Genomic DNA, 21,744 nt, shown 5'->3' with positions numbered 1-21,744 from the left:
CTGGTCATCGTACATACATTTAAGGTATGATGAAGGCATGTTTCACTTGCTGCTGTCAAGAGGAGGACTGAGAGTTAGAGGCCAACTTTGAAGCACCCACTACAACTCCATTTATTAATGCCACATAGGCCAATATAAAGCACCTTAGTATAGAAAAAGGATGAAACATTTCTATATTTGCAAAAAGCATCACATACTTTGGGCGTACTTTTCATTAATATCCCTTTTCACCTTGGCATTTGGAAGTTCAAAATTAAATCTGCTGGGCTAATTTTGTCATAATGCACCTAGCAAAACCATGATAACTTTTGATCTTTGAAGGAGTGTCTGGATAAAATGATGTTGAGTGTACACCTAGAGCGATGTTGGACAAGCTTTTTAAATTTATTTTTTGGTCACAAATCATTATGGCGCACATTTGGGATAGTTTGGGTCATTTTTTCTGTGTTTAATGAATGCTTGGGGGTGTTTTGCCCAACTTCTATGTTTTAAACATTTTTGCCGTTTGACCTTATGATGTAGGGCTGAGGCAGGAGACCCAAAAGAAAAGGGATCCCTGCATAGCATCCTCACACGAAATTTCCAAAATCCCAACCTGACTGTTTATACACTCACACCAAAGATCAAACAAGTAGTTTTCACAAAAACGTAACTCTTTTCGATTATTATCTTGCTGGCAAATATAAATCTTCTGTCATTACAATTACTTACAATAAAAGGGCTGAAACTTCCTCTTTTTTTCATGCATTCAGTATTTGCTTTAGGTGGATCTCCTGTTCTTTTCCCAACGTGTGCCATAGCTTTTCTTTTGCATAAGACAACTTAAACCTTTTGTGAAAAATGATTTTCTCCTTGGTTCACGTTCTCTCCTTTCTGAGAATATTCTCACATGCCTCAGTGCCCCCCACTCCGTTTTTTCTTTTCTTCTCTACCCTGATGTCTTCTCTCACAACCCGTGTCTGTTCTTTCTTCCTTCTAGAATGTTCTTGTCATTACTGTTCACCTTTTTTTAAACCATTTCTCTGCTTGTTGCTCTCTTCTAGTGTAGCCAAAGCTGCACAAAAATCCAGCCACGTTTCTTGTTCTAGAAGCTTCAATCCAGAGTAGTTCCCACAATCCACCCACATTTAGCTCTAGTTTTCTCACCTACACAGTCATGTCTTTGTTTTTTCTGCACCCTAACTATATTGGTGATGCATTAATGGCATGATGATTGCCTAGAAGGGAATGAATTTAGCACATAATGTGTAACCATCACCCCTCAAACATTACCACTGTTCATCAGGCACTTCTTCTTCATAAGTTCCCTGCCACTACTTCACTCTTGCCATGTGAGCAGGAGTGATTAGCCAGCTGTCTGATCAATGTGAGCATGCATGTGCATATCATTTATGACTAATACACAATAGTAATGAGTCACATTTGGCAAGTACAATCACATGAACAGATTATTGAATTTCCTGTTTTGCAAAAAAGGGTTTTGCAATTGTGATCTTCTCGTGTTAGTATTAGATTATTTAGTTATAGTGCAGTAAGATATTTTTCGAGATGACTAATATGGTCACAGTTGACTGGAAAAGATTCAAGTTTACAGACTGCACTTTAGTTTGCAAGTTATGAGACATGGTGGACATAGTTTACATGATTTTTGTTGTATGCCTTACTTTCTTAAATTTTCTCTCTTGTTTTGGTGTACAGGTCATCTTTGGTATTTTGTATATTGTAAACCTTGGAATTATTTTGCTGATCTACACAAAGACTAATTTGGTAAGTAAATGCAACTATTTTTTTCAGAACATTTTCATGGTTCATGTTTATGTGGCCGATATAATTCATGCTAGCTCAAAAAGGTTATCCAATTGGTACCTAGTTTGCCTCTAAAATATAAAACAAGAAATAAGAGGAAAAATAACATTGCTTCATAAGTTTTATGGTATGTTAAAATTCTTTCTGGAAAGTAACATTTGAAATGTAAATATACGTCTTTGTGTGGCTGCATTATTTTGAAGGGCATGCAATCTCCGAATTTGTTCTACTATCAGGATGTCTATAAAAAACAATAATTGTACTTTAAGGACCTGCCTTTTTTCTGAATCAAGGCAAAAATATAGTAAATTATTGCATCATCAGAAACTTATATATACGGTCTACCCATACCAGTCGTCAATCCCGAACTCTTCCAGATTACTATCAACCATAGACATTTCAACAATTAACAAATCCAATTAACCACAGAAATTGGGATACATAAACAATACTAGAAGAGATATCGCAAGAGTATCATCCACAGCTAGCTTCAGGCTCCAGCATCTATAGTAGCATCAAAGTTTTTGAAGATGATAAATGTATAAAACCTATTTCCATTCATTGTCTGAAAAACGAGTACTAGGCTCCAACATTATTGATTTTCACAACAGGTTTAGTTGGGAGACATGTAGGACAAAGAGGATTGGGGGATGGAGAGCTTCTTACCTTCTTTAGAACAGATGCAGGAAGGTGGAATTAGGGGATTGGAAGACCAAGAAAATACTTTTTCGTTTATTGGTCATCCTGGTTGTCCTTTATGGTTGTAAAGTTTGGGGGAGCAGCATGTCAAACCACTAGTGGAGACAATCAGAAAGAATTCAAAAACACTTAATCACTAGTAGCCTCAAAGTCAAATCAACGGTTTTCAATGAGATCCTTTTATCTGAGGTTGGTATGTTCCCGATGGGAGCTTCAGCAATAATCTGTTTGTGAAGTTACTTAAAAAAAGGTTGAAAACATGGATGAACATCGATGGCTCAAAATAGTTACTATGGAGGAGTTAAAATGCAGGAAGAAGACATGGAGAAAGCAAAATGACAAGTGGATGAACAAATGGGACATTCATTGGCAAGACTGCCCTAATTCAAATGAGGAGATAAAAATTTGGGTATTTGAAAAATTTAGGACTGCCATGTGGACAAAATAGAACAGCCAGAAGAAGACACACTATATTAAAGAATTCAATCCCATGTGGAACATGATGAAAAGGCTTATTTAAAGGCTGAAATCAAGGAAAATGCTAGAAACTTAATTGCTCAGTTGGGGACTGAGTCACATCATCTTTGATGTGAAATGGGTAGATGGATAACTCCCAAAGAAGAGTGGGAAGAAAGGATTTGTATCTTTTGTGATAAAGGAGCAATTGAAATCGAATGACACTTCATCATGGAGTGTGTGGTTTATGAGGATATCTTTAAGCAGTTTGAAAACAACCCGAAGGTAGACAATCTGGGCAAGCTGTTTGAGGAAGCAAGGCTTCACAAAACTGTGACCTTCTTAATCAAAATTCATAAAAAAAGAGCTGACATGGAGAGAAATCTGAATTAGTGTTGTTTTGGGGCTCTTGGCCCCTTAGACCGCTTTGTCTCGTGGATGTTATTAAAATCCCTTCATTCAATGCATAAAATTAGAATGCCAACCAAATTATGAATGGATCGTTTAATATTATTAGTCAAGAGCTTCAACATGTTCCTAGATAAGGGATTCATTACAGATAATAACTTGACAAAGAGGTGCACAAAAAGTTTCAGTGCTAATTTACATGTGAAATCCAAGCATCTTCACCAAGATTGTATTTACTTTTTAAATCATTGACTATAACCATAGTATCATTACTTGGAATGATTTGGCAAACCAAAGGTATACACATGATTCAATTTCTAGGGATTTATTCTGGCACGACCCAGAACATCTTTTTTTCCTTTTTAAAACCAGAGTGGGGTCTGTGTTTAAATTGTAGAGCATAACTGGATTCAATTACCTAGGATTTACTTTTAGAGTGCAAAAGCACTGCTTTTTCATGCTCTGGTTCAAAAAAGCAAAATTGATATTTAACTGGAATTTGGGAGTAAGTGGCAACGTTGAATATTTATTTAAGTCTTATGCTTTTACTTTTCTCTTTCTGCACACCATATTTGACATGAGTAACTAGCAGTTTTCTTGTCCATTTTTTAATGAATATTTTAGCAGTTTATAATTTACCAAGTTTTCCTGTGTCTTGCCCGTTTTAATTCTAACTATGTCAATTCCATTTAAGCTTCCTGTTTGCCTTGTCAATGCCATGCAAATGGAAGGATACCATGGTCTAAATCATAGGAGACAGATTTTAAATATCCTAATTCTTACAAGAGTAAAATTGAAACTAGTACCTATAAAAAATATCCTTTCTGTTAGATGCAAGAATCTAGCTAACCTAAACTATAGAAAACAATAAAGCCTAATGGCTGCCGAAGTATTATCATATTAAGTCAAAAGCCTGTTGCAGAATTATTAAACTTCTTGCTACCAAATCGTACCTCTGCTGTTTCAATATGTAGACTTGGAAAGGTGTTTGCCAAGAAGTTATCTGAAGATATGCATGATCTGCAATTTTTGCATGAAGGAAAAGTCTGTGCCCTATCTCAGTTGAACTTAAACACAACAAACTAAATAGAAGATAATGTCACCTTCATGCTCAGGACGTGATCTCCATTTAAATCTGGTGGTTATCTAAAGCTTGTGCATGGATCAACTGAGTCTTATTAACAACTATCTAAAGCTGTGTCCTAAGTGGAATTGAAACTTAGTCTTTGTCAATTTCTGTTGAATGCTAACTGGAACTGTTTCTCCGTGTTACTTGATGCTGCATGTTAACTGGAACTATTATTCCTGAAGATGACTATTCAAGGTATTCTATATATTCCAACACTCTCTCAACTGAGGAAAGTATTCTCCATCACATCAAGTTGTTCTTTGAATATCTTCAATTTTCCTTTTAAAAGAGGCTTAGTCAAGATATCAGCAACTTGTTGATATGCTGGACGGTACTGCAGAACCATAGCTCCCTTTTGAACCTTGTCTGTAATGAAGTCCTGCTTGATCTCAATATGCTTGGAGCCAATCACGAAATATTGGATCTTCAGAGGGTTTGATACAACTTCAACTGTTGCAGTAAATCATGGTAGCCTCCAGAGTTTGATCTGTCGGCTTGATTAGTAACTTTTGAAGTTTGATAGCTTCACAGCTAGTAGAATTAGTTGCTATAAATTTTGCTTCTGTTGCACTGAGTGCAACAGAAGTCTGTTTCTTGCTATACCAGGAAATCATTCCTGAATCTAAATTGAACCGATACCCTGAAGTGCTCTTTCTATCAGTAGAACTACTTGCCCAATCAGAATCTGAAAAACCATACAACATCAATCCTTCATCACCATCATATCTTAGTACAAAATGCACTGTTTTGCAGTAACCTACTGAACTTGCCTAGGCTGCACCATATACTGATTTAGATGTGGATTGCAAAACAAATGTCAGGCGTAGTGTTTCCCAAGTATATTTGAGAACCTATCAATTGTCTGTATACAAGTGTATCTATCAAATCTGAATCAGAATCAACAATTACTTCAAATTTTTTACCATAGGAGTAGTCATAGGTTTGCAATCTATCTTTTGAAATATATTCAGAATCTCAACAACAAACTTTCACTTTCCAAGGAAAATTTCCCTTGAATTTTGCCATACTTCTAGGCACAGTAAGTAGTGCACCAAACCAATGTCCATATCAATTTTTTTTGTCAATTCTATCTTGCACTATTCTATGAGTTTGTTTGAACTTGTAAGTATTAAATCAATTACATAGAGGACTAAAACAAGTAGTTTAGAATGGTCAATCAAATAGTAAAGATTGTAATTTAGTATTAACGTCTGTCTTTGAGAAACCCAAGCTTGAAAAATATTCATTGATCTTGGAGTAAGATGCATGAGGTGCCTGTTTTAAACCATAAAGGGCCTTCTTTAATTTGTAATCGTGAGTCTCACTCTCATGTACCTCCAAGTCCTTTGGCATTTATATACACTTCCCTTTAAATCAACTCATTAAGAAATGTTGTCTTCACTTCCATTTGATATAAATGCCAATCAAAGATCGCTACTAAAGACATCATTATGGTACAGTTATACTTGGCAATTGGAGCAAAAGGCTCCTTATAGTCAACTCCCACTTTTTGGGAAAACCCTCCAGCCACAAAACGAGCTTTGAATTTTTCTATGCTGCCATCTGCTCTGTGCTTGATCTTGTGTAACCACTTAGAGTCAATTATTGACTTTCCTTTTGGTCGAGGTACTTGTTGTCATTTTATGACACCCTTGGTCCATCAATGAGAACTGATTAGAGATATGTTCCATGGACCAGTTATGCCCAAGTTGATCAAGTGCCAAGTCAGGGAATCATGAAAATGCTCAAGTGTTCTTTCATCATGAGGCGGGCTTCGGGCCTTCCCCTTTTCCCTTGCATCTTGCCTTCGTGCCTTGGAGTCCTTTGGTCTTTCCGGGCTTCCCTTTCCTTCAGATTATGGAATGTGGGGAACTAGTCTACCCCCTCCCTCTTTGGGAAGAGGTATGCCATCTCTTCAGACTCTGTAACCTGGACATCCCTTTCCTTTCAGATTACAAAATGCAGGGAATTGGTCTACCCCTTTCGTCTTTGGGAAGAGGTATGTGTTGTGCGTTCTGCACACACACCCCGACCTTGACGGGGACCCCCATGTCTGCCCGATTGAGGTAGTCGAGGGCCGAAATAAGGCTTTTGGGCTTTCAGAACTGGTCAAATGTAGAGTGAAGTTCGTCAGAATGCCCTCCAATCGCCGAGCCAAGTAAACCCTAAGTCCTGCATTCTCATTTGCAAGCCCTAAGTCGTAGGGCAAAGTAAAAATGGGAGCAAATGCCTTGCAAACACGAAACAAGCCTCGAGTCTAGATGCCAAAGCAAGGCACGAGAGAAATGGAGGCCCAAGTGAAATCGCACATTCTGCTTAAACATCCCGAATTTGTAAGAATGGGGGTGTATAAATAAGTTCAGCTATTTTGTATTTTGTGAGAAGTTTAGAAAGTTGTCTCCAAATCTATCGAAAATACCCACCTCCCCGACTCCTTCAGGTGCCATTAACCCAAGATGCAAGAGGAAAAAGGGTGTTCGAATCCTAAATTGCGCATAGGCCCTTGTTTGGCCGAGTTTAGGAAAGACGTGAAAAAACTCAAAGACTAATGTCGCACGAAACCACCATTTTGGTCGAAAATGAAAAGCAAGAGCCAAAATCGCGCAAAGTGACCACACAGGCCAAAAATGGACTCTTCAAAGTCGTGGTTTTCCAAAATCGCGCGATTTTTATAGTGCAAAAACAAGGTCACTGGGCGAAATCGCAACATTTTGACAAAAACCTGAAGTTTCATTCAAGGCAAACTTGCGGGAGATAATAGGTCTGAAGTGCGATGCTGGCAGATGTCGGGGGGTTTGCTCTTCGCTAGAATGCATCTCGAGTTTGTATCCTTTGTTAGATCTGAAAATGATAAGAAGCAAACCAAGTCGCACGGAAGGGTTTTCTAAAATTTCGAAAATCATTCAAACTCCAAAATCGCGCAATTTCTCTTCATAGGCCGAAAATGACAGAAAGAAGAAAAGTTCGCAAAATCACCCAATGAGCCGAAAAATGAGCAAAGAGTTTAAAGTTGCATAAGTCGGGTCATTTAGTCGAAAATGAAATAAAAAGGACAAAATCATGCATTTTGCTTTAGGGGCCTGATTTATGAAGGGCGTTAGAACCAAAACTTCAAAATCGTGCGATATCGTCACTTTGGCTGAAATCATTCAAACTGAAAAACCAAGGTTTCAAATTCACAAAATCGCCCGTTTAGCCGAAATAATGAAATAGATAGAGTATTTTCACTTGGAGCAATATCACGCAAATCTTCCAAATAGACCGAGGTTAATGAAAGGGACTGTTTTTAAATCATCTCACATTTTGCTAAAGTGACTCGAAAGTCTAGAGGAGACATTTTGCGTTTAAGTCAAAATCTTGCAAAAGGGGCCAAATAACCCAAATTTTGACTTAAAGGGGGCATTTTGTAAAGTATTCATGAAATTCTCACATCTTGATCATTTAGCCCAAAAATCTTTAAAATAGAACATTTTAAGCCAAAATTGTTCAATTCATCTAAGTACCTCGAATTTCCTGTAAAGGGCGTTTTTAACAAAAGTTTCTCAAAATGATCCAAAGGGCCGAAAATTTAAAGGCTCCTTTTTAAACTTAGAACGAAATCTCTTCAAAGTCGTCAAGTCCTGACCCTCCAAAATCGCACGATCCTTCCAATATAGTTGATTTCATGCAAAGAAACGGGACTCGGACTCGGCAAGGCCGACTCGGACTCGGACTCGGACTCGGACTCGGACTCGGACTCGGGACTCAGCGTCAGACTCGGATGGACTCAAGAAAGTGAAAAACTCAAGAAATTTAGAGATTTTTAAAGATTTAAAACTTGTTTCGGGTACCCTTTATTGAATACACCTTAAAGACACAATAACATCATCAAACTCGGCGCATTTGATTACATACACAAGTATACATCAATCACATAAGCATAAACGCAAATTGTAGCTGAAGGAAATAACAAACATAGATATATAAATATTGTCAAATGTATACAATATTACAAAACTCATGGAATAAAAAATCTATGTCATCATATGATCATCATCAAATGTTTCATACAAATACCAAAGGTAAATACAACTACAAGCCTATGGCTTAGAGGAGCCTGCACCCTCCGGCCCTGGCCCCCTGCGAAGGCGTCTAAGGTAGGTCCTGGATGATTCAACAGCCATAGCCGCTCCCCATGACACCATGCCATACTCACCAACATCAGGAACATCCGTGTCACTATCTGCCTCTGAATCTCCTGTCTGTGCTCGTGCTCTCCGCTCCTCCTCTGCCATGGCTATAGTCTCAGCCTCTATATCTACCTGGTCGATCCAATTAGTGTCAGACTCGGAGCTTAAATTTTCCCTACTTCTATTGACGCAGTTTCCCCCCATATTTTTCGACGGGGGTTTGGGGGCAGCGCCCCCAAGGTGGGGTCAAGGGGTCAAGGTGACTTAATAAAGGTGTCGGCTGTTATTTTTCTATTGGCTGACATTTTGTAACCCTAATTTTTCTCATTCTCAGGCGAAGGTTGTAGTGAACAAAGATGATACCATTCATTTAAAAAAAACTTTTTTAAATGTATTTTTTTTGTCATTTTACTAACCCAGTCGGTAGTCGAGTTTGGGGCTCAGGACTCGTTGAGTTTGGTGAGTTTGAGCCAAACTCTCCAACTCAGCGAGTCTGGCAAGTTTGCTCGCCAGACTCGGACGAGTCCGAGTCCGAGTCCCAGAGACTCGGCGAGCATGACTCGGACTCGGACTCGCCGAGTTTAGGCGAGTCCGGGCGAGTCCCGTTTCTATGATTTCATGTCATAGGATTAGGCGTTTAAAAACGAAGAAGCCTGACATTGTTTAAAATTTAATATGATTGTTAAATTAATTAATCTAATTTTTCAAAATGATTATTAAAAGTGGAATTCGTTGTTCGCAGGACGACATCGGGAGGAGCTAAAGCGTCAACCTAGAGCTCAAATTGGAGATGCAATCGAGAGCGACACCAAGAAGCAAGGATGAGGAATGCGCTGTAGAGCGTAGGATCAAAAATCAAACATGGGGAAGCGCGCCATCACCAGACCACAAGACGAAGTCCACCCTCAAGACTAAAGTCAGAAACGCACAACTGGAAGAAATTCCAGAAAATCAGTTTAAAAATTTAACTGTTTTATTGTAAAAGAACTACCTGTGGGTTCCGTTCAAGATATTATAAAACAAGGGAACACAGGTCAGTTATTTCCAACTACCTGATTGACTAGATTAATGCCAAATAGTGGTTGGTAGCTAAGGTGAGTGGTTGGGAGGATAGCAAAGAATTGAGTAGGCATGGGTTAAAGCTGCCAAGTTCTAGAAGGCAGATCAGGGCCCTTGGGTGCAGTCAATCCTGGCCATCGATTCAAATTGTAAAATCTATAAAAGGCAAAGGCCTTTCTTTTGTAAAGGGTTAGAATCTTGTTGGATTTTTTAGACAGTCAGAGTAGATTAGATTAGAAAGTTAGATTTTAGTAGTAGCATAGAAATGTTGCAGAAATTGTTGTAATAGCAGCTAGAATCAACATAATGGACATTGATTTGGTGTTTATCATCTTGGTTTTATTCTGTTTGCATGCTTGAGTTGCAAGATTCATTGCAACTAATGGTTATGATAGCAGGATGGAATCGGTGACCCGAGTCCAAGATAGAGTAGGGGATGAGGGTGAAGGATGTAGTGAAGAGTGATATTTTTTGGTGCGATTGCAAAATACATTCTCCATCATTATTTTAATTTTCTAGGTCATTAGATATGGGGATGTCAATCCACCTAGCCTTGAAGAGGTGTATGAGTGCATTGATTCTATGATAGACCAAATGAGTGTTGTTGTTGGAGAGAAGGATCCTACATTAGCATTCTACAATGAGCACATTCAACCAATCATTCATCGGGGATTGGAGAAGCTCAACACTCCCTTAGACATGGTTGCCTATGCATTGAACCCTGAGTGGTACAAGCAGAGGCTTGGTAGAGTTACACCCATATAGGATGCTAAGGTGAAGGTCGGGTTCATGAGGGCCATTGGAAAGATGTATGATTTTGTAGAGGATGACATCATTCATACTAAGTGGACAAAAGTTGCCATTCTTAGGGGTTATTTTGAGGAGGACAGGATGGATAGGACAGTTATGACAGAGGAGGACTTAATTTTGTGGTGGAATTACCATGGACCAAATTCTTTGACTATCACTCTATCTATTCAATTGCTATCTCATGTTTTTTGTTCTTCTGTTGTTGAGAGGAACTGGTCTACTTATAGCTTCATCCACTCTCTTAAGAGGAACATGCTTACCTCTAGGAGAGTAGAGAAGCTGGTAGCTGTACATAGTGCATTGCATCTCATTGATTGTAAAACACTTTTGAACAAAGAGAGTCCAACAACACGGTGGGATGTCGAGCTAGAGGAGCCAACATAGAGTGATGAAGATGCTATAGTTATAGAGTGAGGCTGGTTGGTATTACTTTGGAGGAGCTTGACTAGTTGGAGTTCGCTTGCAGCAGTTCTAGTGATGAGGAGATTTGGGATGATTAGAGGCCTCATTTTACTCCATTTTGTTATTTGACATTATTGTACTCATTGTTGGTTATGAAATTTCATATATGATATAAATTTCGAATTCAAATTTTCGAAATTTCATTGTTCAATGTTAAATTGTTAATGTACGCTTCAATGTTTAATTGTAATTAAGTTTTATTAATTTGCCAAAGTTTCATTTGTAATTCTTATGCATATACATCTTTTAATAACTATTTTTTTCATGTATTATATGTAGCGCTGCCCCCCTGCTGCTGCTCCGTTGCCGTCCCCCCGCTGTCCCCAAATCTGGGCCCTTGGACCCCCAGTCCTGAAACCAATCCCCCTGTCCCTACGTCCCCCCGCTAGGAAACTCTGTGGAACTATGTTGTTTTCTTGTGATCATCTTCTGACTCAAGGATGAAAAGTAAAACTCTTGTAGTGGGGGAATTTAGAGGACAAAACCGTCTTGATTTGCAAGAAGAGGAAAGGATGTAATCCCTTTGTTCTTTGAGGTGGTTTCACTTAGGAATCATGGAACACAGAGAAGATTGTTGTTATTTTTCACTTTTCAATTTGCTAAAGTATTTGCCACTATAGTACTACCACTACAATACAACCACTATAGTAATGTTCCATACCGCTGCTATAGTGCCATGACAGTACCCTGTCATTGTGAAAAATATTTATAACAGCAGTTTGTATCAACAATTATTATATTTATAACAACAGTTTTCAGTTTGTGGTATTGTTTATGGTTATACCACCTAGTATATTATGCCCTGATTACTGCCATTACAATCCTGTGAGTTGGAACTTGCTGCTATATGTTTATCTATGTATTTTGAATCAGAAATGCATAAGGGTTGACTATATGTAGCTATTTGGATCTGTATTTGCTTACTATCAGTTTGCTGTTTTGTGAGTGAGTTATCTATCACAATATTAATATCAATTGTAATGCAAGAAGTTTGATTAAATATATTAGTATGTTGCTGGTTAGTATTGCAATACTGCTTAGAAAGGAAAAAGAAAAAATTACAGGTTCTTACAATATTGAAAAGGGACATTACAAGAGTTGTGCTTTGAGTGGCCAAGTGGTTGAAGGTGTTTGACCAGCATGAATTAGCCAAGTTTTAAGTGAGTCATATTTTAAATGGTTGAACCAGGTGAAATACACGTCTTGATGGTTGAGTAACTGGAAATTTATGCTGAGGAAAAGATAAATAAAATGAGTTATACCTTTCTACTGACATTGCCACTAAAAAAATATTACCAGATCTTAGATCAATCTTTGAAAAGTAGACAACACCATGTAGCTCATCAATGAGCTCATCAATCCTAGGAATAGGATATCGATTCTTGATGGTCTTCTGATTGAGAGCTCGGTAAAACATGCACATGCGCATTGTCCCATCCTTCTTCTTTTCCAACACCACTGCTGAAGCAAAGGGGCTCTTACTCGGCCTAATGTATCCCATATCCAGAAGCTCCTTTATTGCTTTCTCTATCTCATCCTTCTACTTCTTTGGGTACCGGTATGGAGTAGTGATGACCGGTTTAGCTCCTTCTAACTCAATGATATGCTCGGTCCCTCTCTTAGGAGGTCACTCAGGGGGCGGATTTTCAAAGACCTTGCTCCTTTTGGTGATCAATGCTTGAATGTTAGCGGGATAGTTTCTCTTTTCATCAAGTGGATTGGATGGCATGATCAAGCATTCTGCTGCCCACTCCACTTGGTCATGATGGACCGGCCGCTCCATCCTCTTCAATGATACAATTCGAGGGCTCTTCCCTTCGGACATGAACTTCAGCTCCATTGTTTGCAGATTGAGAGTGACTTCACCAAGAGATCGCAGCCACTGAATGCCAAGAACTACATCATCAGTACCTCCGATACTTACCACAAAGAAGTCATCCTTGACTTCATAGTTTCCCAACTTCAGAGACATGTTGGAAACCATTTGGTTGCAAGAGATAGTTGAACCATCAACTACCATAACTTTGAATCCATCAACCTCCTCAGTTATCAAGCCTCTCTTTGCAACAATCTTTTCATCAATAAAATTGTGTTGCTCCAGTATCAATAAGGGCAATAACTTGGTGCTCTCCAAGTACTCCCCGAACTCTGAATGACTCATTTTTATGAATGCTAGATAGTTGAGCAACTACACCCCTATCTTTTGGATCACTTTCAGACCCTTCTGGAACCTCTTCATACTCTCCTTCATGTCAGTCTGCTGTTCTGAAATTCGAGAATCTGATCCATCAACTGAATAGGCTTCCATTTGACGTGCATTGCCCTTTCCATGACACCTATGACCTGGGGCCCAAGGTTCCATGCAAGAGTAACATAAATTCTTCCTTCAGAGCTCTTGGCGGAGCTCATCATCCATCCGAGAAGGGAACTTCTTGGTCTGATTTGTAAATTTCTTTTTATCCTTCGGATAGGAGAAAGGCTTGGATTGAAATTTAGATTTAGGGGCAGCCAACTCCATACTCCTTGACTTCTTGACAACTTCATTAAGTGTTGGAGGATCAAATGCTTTCACCCACCCCTTCAATGGCTCCTCCAATCCTTCAGTAAAGAGGACCACAAGTCTCTTCTCTGTAATGTTTGGCACCATAATAGCTAATCTGTGGAAATCAGCAATGTAGGTGTCTAATGACCCTTGTTGCTTAAGCTGTGCAAGCTCACGAAACTTCACCTTTGGGTTCTTAGTATTGAACCTTTCAATGAGCTTGTTGGTGAACTCATTGTAGGTGACAATCGAGCTATGGCCAAGGGTGACCAACCCATGATACCACCACTCGTGAGCAGCTCCATCCAAGTGCAAGGTTGCGAACTTGATGGCATCTTCCTCCGTCATCGGTCTCAAAGACAAGTAATTATCCAATTTCTGCACCCAAGCTCTAGTGGAAGACTTATCACTTCCATCAAAATGAGCTAGAGTCACCTTCCCAAGAGCTTGCTGATAGTCTCATGGAGCATGAGGACGGTTGTCATACCTTCTACCTCTCTTCATCTTTTGATTCATAAATAGGTCAAGAGTGAGGATATTCTGGATCTCAGCTGGAAGGGAAGCATGCTCCATGTAACTACTCCTTATCTCATCAGCCGTTGGAATCTCAACTTCAGGTTGTGGCACTTTCCTAGGTAGGAAGATGGGTTGTAAGGGTCTTGAACTTGAACCCCCATTATTGCTCCCATTGTTACTCCCGTTTCCATTTCCATTTCCTCTAGGGTTGTTGGAAGTGCTAGCTTCATGGCCGTTAGTCGGTTGATTAGGAGTTCCTACAACATTCGGGTTAAGCTTTGCCAAGGGTTGTGACATCATATCCATCATGGCATTAAACTGTCTTTCCGCTCTGACATCACGAGCCTCATTCTATTATATTGTCCTCTTTGCCATAGTATCAAATGAATCAATTGCTTTCTCTCTGTTTCTCAAAACCTTTGAAAAGGTCTCTTCAATTGGCACTGAAGGAATCTGATATTGCTGTCTTCTTTGTTCTCTGTTGTAGTAGCGGATGTCTCTATCACTCATTGAGAACTCTGATCACTGGACTCACAGGCTGGTAGGAAAACTAGCTTTGAACCACTGAAATATACCCCTTAATTTTTTTATGTTTTTAACACAACAAGATTCACCCATTAAGGTTAGGATAATCAAGTTTGCGTAGAAAGGAAATTCTGAAATTAACCCTTTCACTTTCTGATCATTGAGAGCCCAGTATGGGAGGGTGAGACCATACGGTGTCAAGGGGATCGTTAACTCAAATAACTGCTGGAAATGAAATCTCAAATACAATACTGGGCAGCAAGCCAGCCCCTTCCGCTTATCCAGCGGGTGTAAGAACTTCTACAACAGTATGGCGGTCCAACCAACTAATTTGAAGATTACAAAACTAAAAGAACAACAATCACTCGACCACTTATTTAGTGGGAGAATTGAAAATGAAATTACAATAAACTCAACCGCTTGTTCAGTGGGAGGGCAACATTACAACAAATAAGAAGGCGGCAAGCCAGCCTCTTCCACTTATACAGTGGGACTAAGAGCAACAATCCAAGTAGATATCTGTGAGTACTACTAATCAGCTTTACAATGCAAACATGGATTATCAGAATTACTAGAAATCACTGTCCAGAACTAGGCGGCAAAGCCAACCTTTTCCACTTATGCAGTGGGACTAAGAGAAATCAAGAGAAAGTGCTGTTAGTACTACTAACTAGCATTACAATATGATTCATAATGGATATTCAAGTGCTAATAGCCTAACCAACAACTGCAACTAATCACCAAGACCTCTCTCCACCAAAGTTCCCAGACTCGGACTCGGCTCGGACTCGGCAAGGCCGACTCGACTCGTGACTCGGCTATGACTCGGCAACGACTCGGCAATGACTCGGCAAAATTAAAAAAACCTTGAAATTAAGAGATTTTTAACAATTTAAAACTTGTTTCATGTACCCATTATTGAATAAAGCCCAATTATAATGTGTGCTAGCTTGTTATGCCATGAAAGGCATGCTGGTAGAGTATCTACTTGTTTGGGGCTTTTGTTTAGAATTTTCTTTGGCCAAATTGAAATTTTGGGAGCACCAACATGAGACATCATGAACATATTCACTTGGAAATTGTAAGGAATGCTTGTGTATGGTAGCATTAAATAGTGTGCTTTTTGAACTTAGGTTTTACCTTGGGACTATAGTTGACCTTGGTCTTTCTTGGACCTGTTAGTTTTTAGGCTATATATATGTTGGATGGAAGGGGGAATTGTGAGGCCAGAAGGGTTTGAAATATGCTCCTCAGAGACATGTCCCTTGCCAAAAATAACCTTGTGCCCCATGGGGGGATTTTTTGGGATGTGGGGATAGGTAGGAAATATCCCCAACTCACCCCCTTTTTTCAAAATTTTAAGAAACATCCCTGTTGTGAGGTACTCACACATCGCCCCATTGCAAATGAAGACCCCCACTTTTTGCTTTCTAGGGTTAGCTCTTTTAGTTTTGTTGTTGGTCGTTTTAGTGTCTTAGCCTTTGCATTAAAGGGATTGAGTTTCTCAAAGGTCATCAAATCAGGTGGATCTCCTCAAGGTGGAGTGAAGGAGGTTAGGTCAGTTGAGTGATTAGGGGTTATTTAGATCATTCCTAGGGTTCTTGTGTACTATCTGGTCACGCTTCAAGTTGCTAAATCAAACCTTGGTTGAATGCATAGTGTCCTCCTAGGTCCCATCCCTTACATCATGGTCAGAGTGAACTCGCCTTAAAAGTTTGGAATGTTATCCTGATCCTGAAATGGCCTGAAATTTGACTAAGTCTGGAAATTTGAAGGATCCTCCAAAAACTAGATTTTGCATTATAACTCATGGAGGTCCGAAACCACTCTCAAACATCCTGACAATATATATGGAATATAACTTAAAGTATAAGAAAGAGAAAAGACATAAGGAAATGTCACTTATACTTAAATGTTATATTCCATATATGAATCCTGACGAACATACTAACCTATCAAACAAGTCAAAACATTGACCTGTGGTGGCCGAGTTTTGGAGCTTGGACTCGGCGAGTTTTGCCATAACTCGCCTGACTCGCGAGTCAGGCGAGTTATGGTCAAAACTCGCCGAGTCCGAGTCCCGAGTCAGCAAAACTCGCCGAGCTTGGCTCGACTCGCCAACTCGGCGAACTCGCCTGACTCGCGGCGAGTTTGGGAACTCTGCTCTCCACACACCAAAAAACCAACTTCAAACTCCAGAAACTAAATCTGATTTTAATGAACAGCAGGGTGGAAATGCAGACCAGCAACATAAAACCCCCACAAGCATTTCTATCTCACTCCAAATACACCCAAATCAACTCTAAACATTTTCCCAAAGACCCAAGACATTCAACGATTTATGCAGAACTGAGATAATGACACTAACAATTTAGAAACAGCATAACACACAACCCAAACACCTCCCAGCAAGGGCGTCTACAACAGAAAAGTTCGATTTGCAATATAAAATCCAATACTCTGAGAAAATCAACGAAAACTTACAGGATGAATCGCCCAAAACAAAGGAATTGATCAAGCCAACACCCAGAACAAGTTGACACACACAAGGAGCTACGAACGAAAACATTCTTAAGCTACACTGGAAAACAGCAACTTGAAACACACTACAACACTCCCAAAAATCAGAAAATTCATAAAACTTCATCTTCAGTGAGTTCCAATCTGCTCCTTTGGATGAGAAACAGTCTCAGATTCAGCTAGGCGCTATCGCTGAAGTACAAAACCAAAGCACTAGGAGGTAAGCATTCCTCAAAGTAAAAAGTCTGACAACATTTCGACAACACTTCGTTACCAAACAAGAATGGATACCAAAATGAGAGCCCAAGGCCTACATTTATAACTTTTTGCCAGCCAAATTCAAATTCAAATGCTTTCCAAATGCGCCCAAACCAAATGCCATTCCATTTCATCCACATTTGGCATTGCATTTCATTTCATTTCCCTGCACAAGTTCGCCCATCTCACTTTCACCATAAATCACCATTTTTGATAAGTATAAGATACATAAAATAATGTATAAATTGGGCGCCCAACTATGACTTCAAAAATGAAAATATAACTAAGGCAATATACTTAGAAAATCGCCCATTTGCCTTGAGTTATAATTTAATCTCCAACACCAAGTTGACCCCTTGAATTCATAACAAATTTCGCCTAGGCCATGGATAAAAGTAAAGTATTAAAAATACTTTGTCTTCCAAAAGTTGAATACTGTCAAAATGAACTGAGGCCAAGGTATTGACCGCATCGTCTGAAATATACACTGAGCTGAGCTGTCGAACCCTGCTAAAAATAGCACTGCCAAAAATAGGACTTACTATAAATAGCATACTGCTAAAAATAGTAAGTCTTTCCAAAGTGATTTTCTCCACATTCTGAGCAGCTGCCGAACTTACTAAAAATGGTAAGTCTCGGAAAGGTTTTCAGATTGATTTGCATGTTATACCATCGCAGAGTTCTCAGAAAACCCAGAAAAACCCAGAGAACTTAGCTGTTTTTGCCTCCACTTACTAAAAATAGTAAGTCAGTCAAACTCAATTACTTGCTATGCATGTACCCTCATTGCGAATCTTTTTGAAAACCTAGAAGGAATCCAGAACCCAAACTGACAAACTCCAACATGCAAGCCTTCAAAAATGCAAAAATATCCTCCCAGAGGTAGGAAACCCTAATTTTTGCTTTCGACTAGCCTGGTCTCCGGAATAGGCTAACGGTCAACTACATTGATTACTGCCGAGAAGGGGACATTGCAGGCTCATAGTCAATTTGGATTCAGAGTTACATGAAGATATTAACTCAAGACCCTGGGTTTCTATCAAACAAAGATCATTGCTCTCATATACTGATAAAGACTGAATTTCGACACCAAGTTGGGTAAACCAGCTAAAGATTATATTAAGAGCTTCCAAGTTTCAACTTTGACAAAGGCACTCAAATTCCTCACTGAACTTCTGCTGTCATATCAAATACAGTTTTTCAAAGTTCTGATTTCTCAGTAAACAACAAGCTCTTCTTTTCAAATTTCTTAATTTGAAAGTCATGCAGAGAAGATCAATTCACTTTCAAGGATGGAGTTATATGAAGACATCATTGAGCCCAAACATGCCTATCCAACAGTTTCTACCATGGCATGGATACCATATTTGGTCATATGAAGATACTGGATTTGAAGATGCATGAAAGGATGAGAGAGCTGGTAGCAATTTAGTAGAAAGTGGACTTCTTAAGACTTCTTAAGGCTACTTTTCCTTTGACAATTCAATCCCTTGAATTGTTCATAGTGTGTGCTTATCACTATGAACCTCACACTAGAAGAATCATATATTTTGACAACCGGGTCATTTGCAAATTGGATGTTGACACCCACCAATCTACATTTGGACTGCAGGTGTATGAATAGACACAAATAATCAAACTTGGAAGAATTCGAGCTTTGGTGGGATAGTAAAGTATATGAATGCCAAAAGGAGATTGCATAGGAGTGGCTAAATGAAACTAGGTGAGCCTCTCACTTGCCAACATTGTATCAATGTGCTTTTAGAGGAAAAGTCAGCCTTATGATCCAATGTGCTTTTAGAGGAAAAGTCAGCCTTATGATCGCCATGCTAAACAGAATCACAGGCCAAGTGGAAGCAAGAACTTTCAAAAGCTGAATGCTTTATATCATTAACCTCATTTGTGATGGGAGAAAACACACTGATTGGGTTCACCTTGATCAACAGTTGTATTCATTGTCAATTCTCGAAGTTTTCTAATACCAAGTCTTCTATATAGTGTCCTATCTAGTCTATTCATGGTGCAAGCAAATGCTTTTACAGGGTTGGAGACGATCTAACCAAGAGGGTGCTTCTTTCTGAAGTAGTGGAGTGATTGGTTCATCTATTTTATACTACCTTTACCTACATCATAGTTTGCAGATTTGATTCATATTAAAGGTTTTTGTGGTACCCAAGTGATCAAATTCTATAATGGAGTATTGTAGGCAATTATTGGCTGCACAGAGGTATTGTTGGGACAAACAAAAATTGGGAGCTAATTTTCCAATATAGGTTGCCATATAGGTGTGCACATACTATGGATGCAAAAAACACTGGTTCTGAAATGTCTAATTTCAACCTTAAATTCTATCATAAGTAGGTGGTTTGAGTCCAAAGACATCAAGGTCAAGAGACTTGGCTCCAAATATGCACATGTACCAAACATCAAAAGCTTTTGGGCAAGTTGTCTTGATGAGTACATGGCTTTTAGAAGAAAGAATGGTAGAATGTTTTCAGATCAATAAAGGAATCAACATTTGAGCAGGTTATTTGGAAATAAGGGTATATATATCTCGTCTTCTTAATTTGTTCAAGCAAGAGGAGATGTTTTAAACATTGTCTCCAGTTGATTGGTCAATCTGAGATGGTATAGCCGAAGATAGAATAAACAAGGCAGTGATGGATAGGTCTTGAACATTCTCAGAGAAGAAACTAGAAGAACTTTTGGAGGTTGTGCTACAAAGAAAAAGGTTGAGATTACCAGAAAGAAGTCAAGATGAAAATATTAAAAATGTGGTTGTTGGTAGTGAAGATTAGAAATAGAAGAATGTTTCAACTGGATCTGAAGGAAGTTCTATATTTGAGAAGCGGAAATTGGTGCCTAAAAAGAATTAAAATCTCCACAAGTTGTTCACATAAGCAGTTCTCTAGTCCTTGAAGCAGCAATGATTTCTCTTCTTGTTACAAGTCCAATTCAGTTGAGAGCAGTCGCAAGGTTCCTAAATCTTCTCCGACAGTACAACCCATTGTAGAAATTACAGCCATGGAGGTAGAATTCCCAGCATCAAGTACAAGCAATACAGAGTGGGTTTAGGAAAATTTGAACATGAAAAGAAGAATGATAATGGTGTCAACATTGAACTTGAAAGCAGTGTCAAACCTTATCATGCAAGAGAAGATGAAGAAAGTCAAAAGACAAATGAGATTCAAGAAGAATGAAGGACATATGATTGCTGAGATTGCCATTCCTCCCATAGATGAAAATGTTCATGAAGTGTACGTTGTTGATTTACATTTTTGTGAGACTAATATTCGTCTTGCCAATAGACAAGGAAGAAATGATTTGTTGTAGAAAATGCAGAGGAAATGATGGAAAAGGGTGGTAAACTGAAGACAAAATGAAAGGCAGAAAATAGGGAGCTGAGAACATACATTGCTCATCTTTTGTATCCGGCATCAGGAGGAGGAATAAACCCACCACCAAGACTGCAAGAGGGACCACGAAGGCAACATTTTGATGAGTTGGTGTCACATGGGAGGCAATTCATCAATGTGTGAATTTAGCATGAGGATAGTTGATGATTTGTTCAATTCCCTTTATGATATTTGAGACACTATTTGAGTTAATCAAGTTAGAATGTTCCACAACCAATATTTCAACATAGAGACTTGGTATTTTGACCAGCCTAGAACCCATGGAATTTCAGGGAATTGGTGATGATGTTGAAGGTGATAGCTAATCCAGAAAGTAATCAAATTTCAAAGTGGTAGCCAATTGTCAAGTACTAATGGAGTTGCAGGATCTTGCTTTAGATACAGTCTTAATTTTAAAGGAACATAGAGAAGTTGAAGATTGCTAACGATGATATTTTATCCTTTTGTACATGTTTGCCTGAACCTTTATCAAGGAAATAACTCAGATGCTATAAAGAGCAACTTTGAGCAATTAATTATGATTCTGTTAGGAGGATCAGCCTTCAATATCAACAATATGAATAAATTGATGAATATTGCATTAAGGATTGCAATGTAAAGGCTCAAGTCGCAAGGGTATCAAATATTATATATGAAGGGTATCAAATATTATATATTAGCAACATAAATTTCTCATAGTTGGATAGGGAATATTTAGCTCAGAAACCTAGAGTCATTGAAATTAGAGAGTTCTTAGATAAAGTTCGATTGGTAAGACAAAGGATAATTCACTATTCACAGAGTCTCTAGATCATTCAAATGATTTAAACTTATAAATAGATAATGAGTTGATGATGCAAAATAGTATCTGTAACTGTTCTCTATTTTTAATCCATAATTTTTTTTTGAGTAAAGATGAGAGCCTATTTTAGGAAAATTGTATTTAAATTTTATATAATTATCTTAGGGTTAAGTTTTTGGAAAAAGTTT

General features: G+C 38.7%; 1 protein-coding gene across 4 annotated transcripts in view; it reads left to right on the top strand.

Annotated features, from left to right (window-relative positions):
- The window catches only part of LOC131067551 (dol-P-Man:Man(5)GlcNAc(2)-PP-Dol alpha-1,3-mannosyltransferase), a 119,420-nt gene that overhangs the window by 8,271 nt on the left and 89,405 nt on the right, over positions 1-21,744 (top strand). For 3 of the 4 annotated variants that reach the window (XR_009111836.2, XM_058002621.2, XM_058002619.2), the window contains exon 4: positions 1,699-1,767. The exons of the other annotated variant lie outside the window; for it this stretch is intronic. Coding sequence is in view for 2 of the 3 variants with exons in the window: in XM_058002621.2 (XP_057858604.2) it covers positions 1,699-1,767 (69 nt within the window). In the remaining variant the exon portion in view is untranslated. The remainder of the gene's footprint in view (positions 1-1,698; positions 1,768-21,744) is intronic. 4 annotated transcript variants of the gene reach the window in all.

This window comes from Cryptomeria japonica, chromosome 10, assembly GCF_030272615.1.
Source record: "Cryptomeria japonica chromosome 10, Sugi_1.0, whole genome shotgun sequence".
Lineage (NCBI taxonomy): Eukaryota > Viridiplantae > Streptophyta > Pinopsida > Cupressales > Cupressaceae > Cryptomeria > Cryptomeria japonica.
Note: the sequence above shows the minus strand (reverse complement) of the source record. Positions and strands in the feature narration are given on the sequence as shown.